Source organism: Lepidochelys olivacea (genome assembly GCF_965140295.1).
Source record: "Lepidochelys olivacea isolate rLepOli2 genome assembly, chromosome: 14".
In the NCBI taxonomy this organism is placed as follows: Eukaryota; Metazoa; Chordata; order Testudines; family Cheloniidae; genus Lepidochelys; species Lepidochelys olivacea.
The window spans coordinates 36,198,715-36,215,136 of NC_140424.1; the positions used below are offsets into that span (position 1 = coordinate 36,198,715).

The window sequence follows — 16,422 nt, forward strand, 5'->3', positions numbered from 1 at the left end:
GGGGCTATGGCCTGGGTTATGGGAGACTTAGCCTGCCCTGGCCTTTGATACTCACCACCCATGGTTGTAGTTTCTGACACAGTGAGTGTAAATCAGAGTTGGCCAGATCTAAAGCCCACTGAAATCCCTGGAAATGTAACTGTATATGACAATGACTGTATTTAAAAACAAAACAAAAAAACAACAAAAAAAAAAAAGAGGCAAAGAAGGTTCTCTTTTGGGGATGTCAGATAACCCCCCCTAAACTCTTCCTACAGAGACAATTATGTTTTCTAATATAGGGCATGTACTTGCAGCCTAGAACAAGCATAAAAAATCGAAATCCTTCTGTTTATTCTTTTTGAACTGTTTACATTCTTAAAAGAGACAGCTAGTGAGTTTACAATTAGTTTTGAAAATGAGAAGTGTGGGAGTGATCTGGAATGGGAGAGCTGCTGGGGAGTGTATGAGGGTTGAACTGAGATAGGTTCCCCAATTTCCCAACGTGACAATCATCTTGGCTTTACAATAAAAGTGGAATTTTAGGAGCAGCTTTTTGTGTGTTTCTTGTTTCTTGATGAATAAGAATGGGGTATCTTTTGGCTTTAATCTGAGCTATTAAAGCTTTGAAAGAGACATACAGATGCCAGTGGTCTCCAGTCTGAGGTCTTGTCTACACTATAAACGCTTTGCCGGTATAGGCACACCGATCTAGTGATACTGGCAGAGCCCCCTGGTGTAGATGCAGCATATGGCGACAGAAGGAGTTTTTCTGTAGCCTCCCTGACTGACATTAGCTATGTTGGCAGAAATGCTCTTACGTTGGTGTAGCTGCACCTACAATGTGGGTTTTGTCAGCGTGGCTATCTTGCCTAGGGCTTTGGTTTTTTCACACCCCCGGACCAACATAGCTACGCCGACAAAACTTCATAACTGAGGCCTGCTGTGCACATAAAATGTAGAGGTCTAGGTCACTTACGGGCGTGAAAAATTCACACACTCCCGCGAGGCATAGTTAAGCCGACCTAAGCCCCAGCGTAGACTCCCTCTCAGAGAGGTGGATGTACTACAGTGATGGAAAAAACCCCACCGCTGGCTGTAGGAAGTGTCTACACCACAGCACTGCTGCTGTAGCGTTTCTCATATAGATTTAGCCTAATTTTTATAACAGATCTCACAGAGACTGGGACGTGACATCACAGTCACCTTGTTAAACTAGTCTAGCCACAGGACTGTTGATATCACATTCCTCTGTGGCTGACTCTGGCATCTAGCCCCTGATGCACTTCAGTGTAGACATTAGCTATGCTGACAGGTAATCCACCTCCCCAAGAGGAGGTAGCTGGGTTGATGGAAGAATTCTTCTGTTGACCTAGTGTTGTTTACACCAGGGATTAGGTGGGTATAGCTATGTCTCTCAGGAATGTGGATTTTTCATGCCCCTGAGAGACACAGCCATTCGTGCATCTGATTAAGTGGGTTTTAGCCCACAAAAGCTTATGCCCAAATACATTTGTTAGTCTCTAAGGTGCCACAAGGGCTCCTCGTTGTTTTTGCTGATACAGCAAAACACAGCTACCATTCTGAAACCAGCTATCCTTATGTAAGTTCCCTGTGTAGACAAATTTTCAGTCTCTGGTGATTTCTAAGGATTTACACCTGATTCACCCAGAGTGGCTGAGGCCAGGTCTACACTAAAGAGTTAGATCGACCCAGGAGCATCAGGTGGGGGGAAGCCCCTGCCCCAACCCTGTTTCCCCAACAGGAGCGCAGGGCGTGTGGTGGGGCCCCCACTTGCACTGGCCCCAGGCTTTACAATCCTCTAATCCACTTCTGCCTGTCGCTGTAATGAGTGTCCACACTGCACCCCTGTACTGGTTTAAAGGTATACCTAGCATGACAAGGGAATCAAATGCAGTGATTCCCAGAGAGGAGTAGGGGGTGAGTGTGTGCGTGTAAGTCAGTCAATCAGGCCGAGCAACTCTAGTCGATTGTGTGTAAGAGAGAAGAAGGAAGGAAGGAAGGAAGGAAGGAAGACTGTGGGCGCGACTTTGCTTTTCTGACTGGGAGGTAAAGATGTGTACCGTGCTCCAGGCTGCAGTGGTTTGCCCTGGGTTGAGAGTGTGGACTGGAAGGGAGATAGTGTAGCCGCCGCGAGTACTCTAGCCTTGCCACTGAGCAGGCGGTAGAGGGAAGTGGATTGGATGGATTAAAGCATGATTGCAAACACCAGCAATCAGGGATCAACCTGAGCCAAAGGGAGAGTTTAATCCAAGCCCAGGATATACTCGGTGCGGCTAGCTGGACGGTGAAGTCCACGCCTGGGTGACTTTATACACTTTGGCTCTGGCCTGGGGAAGGGAAACAAGTGAGAAGAGGGAGGCAGGAGAAAGTGGGCAGGTACCCTTGGAGAAGGGAGAGAAGGGATATGGAAAAAAGAACCGGGGCCGGGAAGACGGGCTGAAACCTGATACACACTGCTGGCAGGGCGCTGCTGTATTGAGGAATGGGAGCGAGTAGCACTCAGCGGGAGCAGCCGGTGTAGTCCAGTTTAGAGCCTGTCTAAACCAGCGGGAGTAGTTCGGTGCGTCTGTGATCCTTTGTGTAGATCAGCAGCAGTCGCGGGTCTGTGTGTGTCGTGGAAGGTGAGACCTGAGGGCTCTCAGGACAGAATTAAAACACGGTGAGGGAGAGCGAAGGGGGGGACACTTCTGCAGAGAGATTGTGGGACGCTTGTTTCAAAGCTGCTCCTGTCGGTGTCAGGATGGCCGAGTGGTCTAAGGCGCCAGACTCAAGGCTCTGTCTTCCCCTCTCCTGGGTGTTCTGGTCTCCGTATGGAGGCGTGGGTTCAAATCCCACTCCTGACACGATCTTTTTAAGTAATAATATATTAATTTTGCTATCTCTCAAAGGAAGTTTTAGTCTCATTAGATTAAAATGGGAAAATAAGCCAAGGATTCTTTCCTTCTTTCATTTCACAGTATATTTAAAAACGTGTATGTGTTTTGTTTCCAGGGCTCTTTTCCATCAGATCTTTATTTGCCCTGTATTATGGAGGGGCTCTAAGGGGTAAAGGGGAGATTTGGGGGTGGATCAGCTGCCGCTCTGATTTTAGCATTGTTCAGACAGCCTTGAAAAGAGCCGTAAAATCTATAACCCGCCGCACAGACAGCTCTTTCAAAGTTTAAATTAACTGCGGGGGGCGGAGCAAAGCCAGTCTCTGCTGATTTGCACAGGATTTGTGTCTGCTGCAGAGTTCCGTGTGCAGTCTAGGTGCTTTGCTCAATTCAGGGACGTGAAATGATGGTGTGTGATTGCAGTGAAGGCTTTTGCGTTTCCGCTTTGGTCAGAACTAGTGGGGAAAATACTAGCTCTGTACCTGCCAGCAGGAGTACATCCTACGTGAGACATCTCTCAGCTCTTCCCTGGTGGTCTAGTGGTTAGGATTCGGCGCTCTCACCGCCGCGGCCCGGGTTCGATTCCCGGTCAGGGAATGACACTTTTAAATTAAAATACCTGTAATTTTCACATGGAAGGGGCGGGGAAGAGAAAGAGATTCTCCAATTCTGAATATGGATTTGGTATTTTTTTTTAAAGTTTGTGCTATAGTTTCAGAAGGCCAGATTTTTACATTCTACTGCAACCTGGGAAGAGAAATTAACATTGTTTTTATGCTTGTGAATGATTCAATTGCTTCCCCAGCCCTAGGGGGCTTAGAAAACTGCTAGATAGATGAGGATCCAGGAGAGACATTTGTGAAGGCTGATTGCAGGAAGCACAAATGCCCCTGAGTAACTTTACCCACAGAAAGAAAAGCATCTTTGTGGCACCTTAGAGACTAACTAAGACTTACTCACAGAGTAAGCCATTGAAACCATGGGGATAGTGGTGAATGAAATTATTCATGTGTGCAGAGAAACCTTACTGTTTCTCTTAGCGAAGTTAGGAGCCATAGGGTATATTTCTTAGGGTGTCACCAAATAATCAGATGCTAACACTTTTTGTCACTTTCTGATTTTATTGACTAGTAGAAGGACCTTCAGCAACACTGTATCTAGGAGGCTGGGGAACAAGCTGACTTTTCTCTCTCCTTTATTTGGCAGCATGGCCTTGGAGTAGCGCTGAAGACAGCTAGATTCCAGTCTTGGCTCTCCTGAGTGACCTTGAGCAAAGTCCCCGCTCCGTGCCTCAGTTTCCCCATCTCAAAAATGGAGATAATGCTGGTGCCTTCCTTTGCAAAGTGCTTGGAGATATGCTGAGGAATGGTACTATATGAGAGCTAAGTATTATGAGTCATTCTACAGCCCTACAAAATCTCAGCCTGAAAGCAGATGCTTCCTGTCCCAGCCATAAGCAAAGTTATTTGGGGCCAGATTCTGCCACATGAGTGGCCCCATTGAAATCAGCAGGGTAAATTGTGTGGTAAGGCACCACTTCGTATGTAAACGAGAGAAATAAAACTCAATTCTTAGTTTAAAGGGGCAAAGTGTGCTGATAAAAAAAATCTGCACTATTCCAGCAGAGTAAGGGGGGTATTTTGTAAAGTGCAGCCAATCTGGGATCAAACTTTTTTTTAAAAGACTAACCAAATAAAGAGTCCCCTTTATTTATAGTAAATATTGCCTTACTCTTTGAGTGGTCCCACTAAGAACCGGGAAGCTGTTGGAAGGTTAAAGTACTAATCAGCTGGAGTAAGTGTGTCAGAATCTAACCCTTGTTAATTATTATTGATTAGTATCATAATTATCATCCTCCCCAAACTGGAAATCCATTAGGAATTGAGACTTTACCGTTATTGTGCTCATCAAAGCTTGCTTTATTTTTGTTTTAAAAATAAGTGTCAGGTTTATGGGAAAGAAACAAAGGATGAAATCAATCATCATGGTCTAGTAGCTAGATCACTGCACTGACAGTCACAAGACCTGGGTTTCATTCCCAGTTCTGGCACTGACCTGCTGATTAACCCTACACAAGTCACGTCACTTCTTCGTGCCTCAGTTTCTCCATTTGTGACAGTGACCGCCGTTATAAAGTGCTTTGAGATCTACTCATGAAAAATGCTGTAGAAGAGCGAGGCGGTCTTAAGCACAAATCCCCACGTCACAACAAGAGCTCTTACAGTTACCAGGCCGTGCTTACAGAACCTGTTAGACCCTTTCCAGCATTTAAACACGTATTGCTTTACACTGATGAGCAGTCTTAAAGTCCCTTATAGTATTAAAATATACTAATACAGCCACAGTCCCACCAGTGCCACAACAAGCAGGGCAGTTGCCTGGGGCCCCATGCCAAAGGGCCCTCCACAAAGCTACATTGCTCAGGCTTCAGCTTCAGCCCTGGGTGGCAGGGCTCAGGGCCCTGGGCTTCAGCCCCAGGCGGTGGGGCTTTGCTTTCTACCTTGGACCCCAGCAAGTCTTAATTCTAGCCCTGCTTGGTGGACCCCCTGAAACCTACTTGCAGCCGTCAGTGGGAGAAGCTCTCCCATTGAGATAGCGCCATCCACACCAGGGGCTAGGTCAGTCTCTCAGAGGTGTGGATTTTTCACACCCCTGAATGATGTAGTGACACCGATGTCAGTTTGCAGTGTACACCTGGCATCAGTCACAGTCCTAATCTAGGCAAGGTCTAGATACGTATTTCCATTTTTGATACAGCTGTATTGTTTATGTCTTTGATCTGCATTTGCAAAAAGCTAGTAACTAAGGGTGCACAAAGAAGTGTGTTCTTAACTTGGGTTAAAATAGCAGTGAAGACACAGTAGCTCTGTTTTTAACTTGGGTTAGCAGTTAAGCAGTTAGCAGGGAGCCTGGTGGTTGAACTCCAGATGCTAACCTAGGTTAGTGTCTTCACTGCTCCTTTAACCCAAACTAACTAACCTGAGTTAAGAACAGGTTTCAGAGTAACAGCCGTGTTAGTCTGTATTCGCAAAAAGAAAAGGAGGATTTGTGGCACCTTAGAGACTAACACATTTATTTGAGCGTAAGCTTAGTGTACAGTAGAGGTACCCTGAAAGCCAAAGCATACAGACACTAGCCTATGTAGTGCTAGCTAGTGTGAGTAGCCCCTGGATTTCAACAGGGCAATGCACAGAAGTCAGAAATGTGCTTAACAGGAAATTCCAGGCCCTGTATTCTGAACAGTATTTGTTTGTGGTGAAGTATCTTGCCGGCAGGTATGAATGAAAACCAAGGCTGAGAATTGCTGTAGTGGAAAAATCCACTCTTCTCTAAGTGTCTGGGTGAGGAAGGCAGCCTGCTCTGTATGGGCCTGAACCAAAGCCCACGGAAATCAGTGGGAAGACTCCAGTGACTTGGTGGGAGTTGGATCAGACAGAAGGGATTGCAAAAAGAAAAGGAGTACTTGTGGCACCTTAGAGATTAACAAATTTATTTGAGCATAAGCTTTCGTGAGCTACAGCTCACTTCATCGGATGCATCCGATGAAGTGAGCTGTGTAGCTCACAAAAGCTTATGCTCAAATAAAGTTGTTAGTCTCGAAGGTGCCACAAGTACTCCTTTTCTTTTTGCGAATACAGATTAACACGGCTGCTACTCTGAAAGAAGGGATTGGGAAGCTAATTGAAATATATTTGCTCCGAAAAGTCTGCCCCTACAGTAGGGCTTGCTGATTATAGCCTTTAAATGGCAATACACAGGAGGCCTCTTGTTTTCTTGGGAAAAGTGGCAGTTACAAGGAAAAAATGGATTTGGATTTGTAACCCCCACCCCCCCTTTTTTTTTCTTTTTCTTTTTGCTTCTTCATGATGGATGAAGAAAATCCACAAGGTTTGTTTCTTCCTGCTTGACTTTTGCATTCTGAATTCAGGGCTCTCTCGTGTTCCTGGAAGATTTGTTGGCCACATGTACATACAATGAGAGCTTGATGAGATTCCCCTTTGTTACCAGAGTACCAGTGGCGGGAGAACAAAGGCTATCACCAGGCCCTCTAACCCTGCTAAGAGCAGGTGTTATCAACACAGCAGTAAAGCCCTCTTTATCTTAAAACTGCTATCGGGCAGATCCGGCCCCTTCTGATTTAACAAAGACTGGATTCTGGGTGAAAGCCACATGACTTCAGATCAGTATAGGTAAGACTGGAGTAATATTGGAAGGAACAGGTCTAACTAGAGAGTGCGGTGACTTGTCTGCATATGTAGTGGCTTTGCCCACCTTTTGGCTGATTGATTTAAAATCTGGATCTCTTATTGGTCCCTTAACTATTCCTCAATTCTCAGGTGGTCTGAAGGGTTAGGTGCTGACTCCGTGGGTGCTCCGGGGCTGGCGCACCCATGAAAAAGAAAATACTGGGTGCTCAGCACTCACCAGCCACCCTTCGATCAGCTGCTTGGTGGGCGCTGCTGATCGGCAGTTGGGCGGCAGGTGGGAGGTGCTAGGGGGAGGCTGGGGAGTAGCGGTGGGAAGAGGCATGGCAGGGGCGGGGCCCTGGGGCAGGTGGTGTGGCAGGGGTGGAAAGAGGTAGGGCGAGGGTGGGGCCTTGGGGGAAAGGGCAGAATGGGGGTGGGGCCTTGGGGCAGAGCAGGGGTGGAGAATCCACCTGGAAAGGAGAAAGTTGGTGGCTGTGGTCTAAAATGTTTTAACATTTGAGACAGGGATGTTCACTTTTAGTCTGTGAGAAGGAGGAATGATTGGCGGTGGTGGATAAGCATCCCCCTTTTTTCAGTAAAGCAAAATCCAAAACTTCTAGTCAAAAGCTTTTTTTTTCCTGATCCAGGATTAGAACTTCTAGGCACTATACCAGTGGTTCTCAATCGGGGTACACATACCCCTGTCTGGGGGAACGCAGAGGTCTTCCGGGGGGGCACATCAACTCATCTAGATATTTGCCTACTTTTGCAACAGACTACATAAAAAGCACTACTGAAGTCAGGACAAACTAAAATATCATACTGGCAATGACTAGTTTATACTGCTCTGTATACACTGAAATGTAAGTGCAATATTTATATTCCAGTTTATTTATAATTCTGTGGTAAAAATGAGAAAGTCAGAAATTTTTCAGTCCTAGAGTGGCTGTGACACTTCTGTATTTTTATGTCTGATTTTGTAAGCATGTCGCTTTTAAGTGAGGTGAAACTTGGGGGAGGCAAGATAAATCCCCTACCTTGGGGGTAGGCAAGACAAGCCAGTCATCTGGAAAGATTCACACCCACTGCACTATACTACTACTAATTTTATATTAAATTGTGAAGCACAATCCACCCCATCATTGCCCACTACACTAAAGGAAACATAACACCAGAAATGCTGCTAAAATCCTGTTTTAATATAATGCCAAGATGACAATTTTATTTCCCTTAGGAAAGCACCCAGTCCTTCTATAGTTTCTCATTTGCAGTGATGAAAAGTGTCTGGTTCATTAAGTCCACAGCCAGCAGGTCTCTTTTTAACTAGGATGCAAATTCTTTCTCACTGGCTTAGTCCAGAGATGATGGTCTCCTCTTCCCACCAGTGATGGTCTCACTGAAGCAGGCTGCAGTGTGGAACGGTCTATCAGGCTTGGTCATGGAAAGTCTCTCACTGATTCAGTCTCTCATAGTGTCTCATGAAGAATTGCTGGGGGAGAAGTTGGTCCTTCTGGCAGAGTACAGGTTGGGGTTTTTTGTGTGTGTGTGTGTGTGTGTTTTTTGGCATGTCTAAAGCAACATCAGTTCTTTAATCAGGAGGGTGCTGAAGTGTCTCAGGCTGGCGTTTCCTCCTTTCCCTTCTCCCCTCTTGTTCTTCCTCTGATCCCAGCCAGGAGGCACCCCGGGGAGAAGGGGAGGGAAGTTCCTCTAGTGAGATCTCTTCGAGACCGGGGTGGTCGAGCGCCTGACCCGTTTCCTCGGCATCACCTGCTGCAGGGCGGCTTGCATCTGCGAAGGGCCGATCATGGGGCGGCGGCTCTGCTTCCTCAGGCGTTCAGCCTCGGTGGACACCTTTTTGTAGATGTCGTTCACGAAGGAAAACATCAGCCCTTTGGCCTTGGGTGATAGGAGCTTGTTGTCCCGTTGCAGCTGTCTCAGCATCGTGGCGTCGTAAGGGGCGGGGGAGGGCTTCTTCCCCTGGGGGCTCTTCCCACGCTTCCCTGCTGGCTTCCGCCTGGCTTGCCTCCTTTGCTTGTCCTGGGACTTCCTCTGCTTAGCCTGGGACTTCCTCCCATAGTGCTTTTGTCTCCTTCGAGTCTGGGCCTTCTTCCTCCCTCTCTGGGAAGCAGCCATTGCTCTGCTCTCACACAGGTCAGCCTAACCCTTTTGCCTGCAAATGCCTCTGGCCTTCCCCCTGCTGTACTCATATATAGTGGCAGGCATTCAAATGAGGGGTCATCTCTGAGCCTGGTGATTGGCTGGCTGGAACAATGCCCTGGCTAGTCACAATGTGATGATGTTGGTACAGACCCATGTGCCTCATAATGGGCAACCATGGTCTGTTCCCTCTCAGGGAAATGTAAGGGTTGGTAACATCCCTGCTGCTGAATGGCTCGTGGTGGGATGAGTAGGGGTGTTTCCCCACCCCCGTGTTTCCCCATTGGCACCTAGTCCAAGTTTCCTTGCCCAGTCAGTACCAGTCTCCACCCCCCATACATCTCCCTATCTCAGTCTGCCCCCCAGCTTTTGTCAGGTCTCCTGTCCAAACTTCTCCCACAGCTCCTTGTCATCCCCCCCACACTCGCCACATCACCTGATCAGATCAAGCTCTGGCCCCCTCAGCATTCTAGTTAATGGCTTCTATCTCCATGCTGCTTTGGTACCCAGGGAGGGTTGAGTGCACAGGATCAGCGGGCCAGAGGAGCAAAGTGCATGGAGAAGTCCTGTTCAGCCCCTGCAGCTCCAGGCTGGAGAATGCTCAGTGCAAATGGAACCATAGCAGATATTAGCTGCCAAACTCTTATCAGTTCTCTACTGAGCAAGTCAAATGGCAATGTGTTGAAGGCTTCAAACTTAGCCAGTTTTGTGTGTGTGTGTATAGGGGAGTTCCACATGGACAGGAAAAGGAACATCCCTGATGGGGCCACACTGCCTGTCCATTTCAGGTCCCTGCTCCAAAACACTCGAGCTTTTCAACCAAATGCCCTGTGCGAATTTTTTTTAGCCTGGGTAAATCCACATATTGTCCCCTAATCTTGTTCTCACAACAGCTTACCTGTTTTTGCTGACGCTTATCGAAAAAAGACATCCTAAGGCAGGCACCCGAATGGAGAATGTCAGCCCAAACCTCAAAAGTTTGCGAAAGTTTTAAGCAACTGAAAACAGGGTCTTATGATGGGATGTGTCTAGAAACGTTATCTACATTTACCTCTACTGGGTCCAACTATAATTCTTGAGCACCATCTATTGGCACCTTATCTACTAACCAACTAACTAACTAACTGTATGTACATAGATAGCCTGTAGGGACTACCACAGTACAAATACATAAAATAAGAATAAGAATACTGTGGACAGTGGAGACTAAGTAGTGTCTCTACTCCTATTGCACCTATTTGACTCAAATTATTATTCTTAATCATGTTTATTACAATAGTGCATAAGGAGCCACCAAGAGTGTGGCCCCCTTGTGGTAGGTGCTGGTACAAACTCAAAGTAGTCAACAGTCCCTGCCTGGAAGAGCTTACAATGTAAATGACCAGATAGACCAGTGGCTCTCAACCTTTCCAGATTACTGTCCCCCTTTCAGGAGGCTGATTTGTCTTGCGTACCCCAAGTTTCACCTCACTTAAAAATGGCTTGCATACAAAATCAGACATAAAAATACAAAAATGTCACAGTCACACTGTTACTGAAAAATTGCTTCCTTTCTCATTTTTGCCCTATGTCAAGGTTCCTTCCCCACTCTGAACTCTAGGGTGCAGATGTGGGGACCTGCATGAAAAACCCCCTAAGCTTACTTTTACCAGCTTAGGTTAAAACTTCCCCAAGGTACAAACTATTTTACCCTTGGACTTCCACTGCCACCACCAAACTTTATCTGGGTTCCTGAAAAAACGTAGTTTGGAAACGTCTTTCCCCCCAAAATCCTCCCAACCCTTGCACCCCACTTCCTGAGGAAGGTTTGGTAAAAATCCTCACCAATTTGCACAGGTGACCACAGACCCAAACCCTTGGATCTTAGAACAATGAAAAAGCATTCAGTTTCCTTACAAGAAGACTTTTAATAGAAGTAAAAAAAAGAATCACCTCTGTAAAATCAGGATGGTGAATACCTTATAGGGTAATTAGATTCAAAACATAGAGAATCCCTCTAGGCAAAACCTTACGTGACAAAAAAGACACACAGACAGGAATATTCATTCTATTCAGCACAGCTATTTTCTCAGCCATTTAAAGAAATCATAATTTAACACATACCTAGCTAGATTACTTACTAAATTCTAAGACTCCATTCCTGTTCTGTCCCCGGCAAAAGCATCACACAGACAGACACAGACCCTTTGTTTTTCTCCCTCCTCCCAGCTTTTGAAAGTATCGTCTCCTCATTGGTCATTTTGGTCAGGTGCCAGCGAGGTTACCTTTAGCTTCTTAACCCTTTACAGGTGAGAGGATTTTTCCTCTGGCCAGGAGGGATTTTAAAGGGGTTTACTCTTCCCTTTATATTTATGACACCCTATAATTATAAAATAAATCACTTGGAATGTAAATATTGTACTCACATTTCAGTGTACAGCATATAGAACAGTATAAAGAAGTCATTGTCAGTATGAAATTTTAGTTTGCACTGACTTTGCGAGTGCTTTTTATGTAGCCTGGTGTAAAACTAGACAAGTTGATGTACTAGATGAGTTGATGTACCCCCAGAAGACCTCTGAGTACCCCCAGGGGTACATATAGCCCTGGCTGAGAACCGCTGAGTTAGACACAGGGTGGGGGAAGGGGTAGAACGCACCCGCAGAGTGAACAAGGTGACGGCAGCAACGTGATGGGAGTTGCACCTTTTTTCGGATGGGTTTAGTTAGGAGGGGATCAGCTAAAGGGAAGGGAAAGAGGGTGAGGGGGACAGAGCAGGGGCGAGGAGGATAAGAGGGGAAGGGGGGTGTGACAGCTATGGCAATTTCCTGCCATGGCCTTGGGAGAGCTTACTGAATTAAGTGTAAGTCTCGCTGGAGTCCATTGTATTAAATGCAAAGCTGTGGGCTGGGATGGTTTGTAACCTCTCCAAGGGGGAGATGTGCTGTGAACCCTGGGAAGTGTTGTGGATTTCAAAGGACTGGATCGAATAATGTGCTAGATAAGGATGGACTTTGGGGACAAACAGTGTCAAGAGGTTTACCAGGGGAATCTCTAAGGAGAGGCACAGGTGCCGACTTTCCAAAGTGCTGGGGGGTGCCCAACCCTCGGCTCTGCCCCAGGCCCTGCCCCCACTTCACCCCTTCCCCCAAGGCCTCACCCCCGCCCCACCTCTCCCCGCCCTCGCTCCGTCCCCACCCTGCCTCTTCCTGCCCAGTTCTGCCCCTTTCCCTGAGCGTGCTGCCTCGCTCCTCTCCCCTCCCCCTTCACCCCAGCCTCCTGCATACTGCAAAACAGCTGATTGCAGTGGGCCGGAGGCGCAGGGAGGGCGAGGGAGGTGCTAATCTGCAGGGCCCGCCATTGGGCGGGAGGGGGAAGTTGATAGGGGGGCTGCCAGCACCCACCATTTTTTCCCTGTGGGTGCTCCAGCCTCGGAGCACCCATGGAGTCGGCACCTATTCCCCACCTCCGGTGACGCAAAAACCCGTCCTTTTCCACCTGTGTCCTGAGGAGTGGGGCTTTGCTGCCATGAGGCCAAGACCCAAGCTGTAAAAGGAAAGACTAACCTATTAATGGGTGTGCGCTCTCTGAGCTAAGCCTGTTAACCAACTTGTAATCACAAAAAATCCCCTTGGTGGAGGCTGGAGGACTGACTCTGACCGGAGGCCTTGTTGGAGTTGGGGGGTGATCTCTGGTACGTTATTGCAATCGAGGAAGGTTTTAAAATTGTTTTTAATGTGGTTTCTCTGTAACGCTTGCACCGTAAGACTAAATGCGCTGGCCTAGGAAGGGCTGTGTGGTAACTCGTAGGTGTGGGCAGTTACAGCCTTTGGAGGGAAAGCAAAGTGCAGAGCCTGGCCTGGAGAGGCAGTCTGATTTGTGGGATTATCACTGTGCAGCCTGGAAAACCCCCTGGTCAGGGAGGAGAGAGCTGCGAGTCTCTGCCTAAGAGAGGTGCGGGCTGAGGAGCCGGGAGCCAGAGGGAGTGCCCTGGAGGGTTGATGGGATGGGAATACAGGGCCAGTTGCTCTGAGCTGCGATGGTGAGGAGTAATGCAGGGGTGATGAGAAAGGGGGAGTGGGAGGAACATAAGAACGGCCACACTGGGTCAGACCAAAGGTCCATCCAGCCTTTCCCTGGTGCCCCCCACCAGTGGCCAGTGCCAGGTGCCCCAAAGGGAACGAACAGAACAGGCAATCATCAAGTGATCCATCCCCTGTTGCTCACTCCCCGCTACTGACAAACAGATGCTAGGGACACCATCCCTGCCCATCCTGGCTAATAGCCATTGATGGGCTCATCCTCCATGAATTTACCTAGTTCTTTTTTGAACCCTGCTATACTCTTGGCCATCACAACATCCTCTGGCAATAATTTCCACAGGGGTTGACTGTGCTTTGTGTGAAGAAATACTTCCTTTTGTTTGTTTTAATCCTGCTTCCTGTTAATTGCATTTGGTCAACCCTAGTTCTTGTGTTATGAGAAGGAGTAAATAACACTTCCTTATTTACTTCCTTCACACCAGTCATGATTTTATAGGCCTCTATCATATCCCCCCTTAGTCGTCCCTTTTCCAAGCTGAAAAGTCCCAGTTTTATTAATCTCTCCTCCTCCTCCTCCTCCTCCTCCCAGTTTTATTAATCTCTCCTCCTATGTTCCATACCCCTAAACATTTTTGTTGCCCTTTTCTGAACATTTTCCAGTTCCAATAAATCTTTTTTTGAGATGGGGCGACCACAGCTGCACGCATTCAAGATGGGGGTGTACCATGGATTGATAGTTTTATAGATTTATACCATGGCTGGAGAAACAGCCCATCAACACAGGTCAGAGAAAGGCCTATTGATACTGTAGCATGTTCTCTGAATGTCCAAAAGACCAGAGGTCCCTGCTTCTGCTCTCATTGGCTGGAGCAGATTGGCCATCCTCTATTCTGTCCACACCTGGGTAGGGGAGGCAGTACCTGGGCTCTTAGTGTGTGGGGGCCGGGGAGTGTCTCCGCAGCACTGTTCTGCATCTGGGAGTTACTCAAGGGCGGGGTGGCTATGGCTGGGCCCTATTTTACCCCCTTTCTCCCCACTCTGGCTGAGTAAACGCTTGGGAGAAAAGGAGACTTGGTTAGAAATTCAGCACCCCCCAAACCCATCGATCAAGGAGGGACAGCACCTGACGCCACTGCAGCTGACAGCTCTGGAGTCCCCCCGCGGTGGCTCGGAGCTCCAGGTCCTCCTGTTGCCCATGGCAACTGAGAGCTGTGCTCTTCCCCCCCCCCCCACGCCCACAGTGGCTCAGAGCTCCAGGTTCCCCCACTACCCATGGCAGCTGGGAGCTGTGCTCTCCCCCCCGCACCCACCCGCGGTGGCTCGGAGCTCCAGGTTCCCCCCACTACCCATGGCAACTGAGAGGGACCCCTGCTGCCCATGGCAGTTTGGGGCTCCAGATCCCCCTCCCCCCGCTGCCTCTGGGTGGAAGTGGAAAATGTCGCAGAGGTTTCTGGACTCACAGAATCCGTGACATAATCTTATCCTTCATCATGAAGAGGTGAAAGAGGGCACAGAGATAACTGGATTGTCTTCACCTTTCCATTGCACCCTTAACACATGCAAAAAAAAAGGCGGAGTTTGTGTCTGCCTATTCACGGGCCTGCAACAGTGTTTGAAGAGAGGCTGCCTGGGTGATTTTTGTTGTTATTATTTGTATTGTGTTAGTTGCAAGGTCATAGGCATTGGAACAGTTTGTACAGTGGGGGTGCTGAGAGCCATTGAACCAAACTGTAAACCCTGTATAGGATGGAAACTACTTCAAACCAAGGGGTGCTGCCACACCTCCAGCACCCCTAGTTCCAGCACCTATGTGCAAGGAGCCTCAGGCATGGACCAGGACCCTGCCGTGCTAGGTGCCATTCAAACACAGAACAGATCAGAGGGGAAAGCTGGCTGTGCATATGTGACCTGCCTGGAGAGATTTCAACAATGGATTTCTCACGTCCTTTGGTGGGGGAAGGGAAAGGTGTGGTGGGGAGGCGGAGATGAAGAAAAATGGTGGGAGCTGGGAAAGGGGAAAGAGAAGGAGCATGGGGTTCTGTAGCTAATGTGTGTCATAAACTTTATTCCTCAGGGAACTGATTTTCATCAAAGCACTGGGGATAGCCACAGATCTCTCTCTCTATACAGCTAGTCCTTGAGTCTGTCTGTTGGCATAGCTCATGTCATTTGGGGAGATGATGTTACTACACCAGCAGAAAAACTCCCTCTGTTAGCATAAGTTGTGTCTACACTAGGGGTTCTGCTTGTTTAGCCGTAACAGAATAGCTCTATCGGCAAAACATTTGTAGTGTAGATAAGGCCTAAGTGTGAGAAAGAGCAGCCTCCTCCCTGATCTGGAGCTGTGTGCCTGGACCTATCAAAATAGCTGATTGCAGTATCACTAACCCAGCATTTGAAAATCATAAATCAGAGCCCCCAGTCATGACTGGCTTAAAATTCATGAGATTCCCCCCCCGCCAAATAATAACTTTTTTCTTTTTCTTTGGCTTCTGGTCTTTCGATTGCACTTGCTTCACATTTCAAAGGTCTTTTCTTCCCCCGAGAAAGCTACACTTTTTTTTCCCCCCATGAAAGCTGAGATTCTCATTCCATCTCTTGGTTCCAGCAGCTGGGCCTTCGAGTAAACCGCCAGCTATTGTGAGACGCGTGATGTAAATTGTGAGAGATAGCGCTGCTTTGATTCTTTTCCTGTTCTTAGCCGTCCTGCTCTTCCCCTCGTGGCGATCACTTGACTGTGAGCATTAAGAAATCAAAGTGTTCCAGCTGAAGAAATAGATCATCCTCTCTCTGATGGGACAGAGACATGCAGTAACACTAAAGCCTGGCATTCAAAGGCCTCAAAAAATCATTAGGGGGGCTTAAAAATCATGATATTGCATTGTTAAAGCTAGTACATTTGGGGTTCTTTTTCTTTGCCTTCTGGTTTTTGAGCCATTAGAATCCATTCAGGGAATGTTTTCAAACTTTTCTTTGCATTGGGGACTAGAAACTTCTTAAAAAACAAAACAAAGCTGAAGGTCATAATCATATGACTCCTGGAGCTGGAACTTTAAGAAAAACACCAGCTATGGCAAGAGTTGACAACACCGAGGGCTTATCTACATTTGAAAGTTAATGCAAGTTAAGAGAGATTGTGAATGTAAAGCGCAGTAGCTGCTTCTGGACAATGGACACTCC

The 16,422-nt window shown here is 47.5% G+C and overlaps 1 protein-coding gene across 4 annotated transcripts in view; it reads left to right on the forward strand.

Moving 5' to 3' along the window:
- Nucleotides 1–1,987: 1,987 nt before the first annotated feature.
- LOC311530561 (L-amino-acid oxidase-like) overlaps nt 1,988–16,422 on the forward strand; it is a gene marked incomplete at its 5' end in the record, with an annotated part of 53,489 nt that continues 39,054 nt past the window's right edge. For 2 of the 4 annotated variants that reach the window (XM_084647343.1, XM_084647346.1), the window contains 2 exons: nt 2,497–2,624; nt 4,083–4,244. In XM_084647343.1, coding sequence (XP_084503469.1) covers nt 4,232–4,244 — 13 coding nt within the window. Of the gene's footprint in view, nt 2,050–2,496; nt 2,663–4,082; nt 4,245–16,422 lie in introns of those variants that run through there. The other 2 variants (XM_084647345.1, XM_084647344.1) reach the window with 2 other exon arrangements.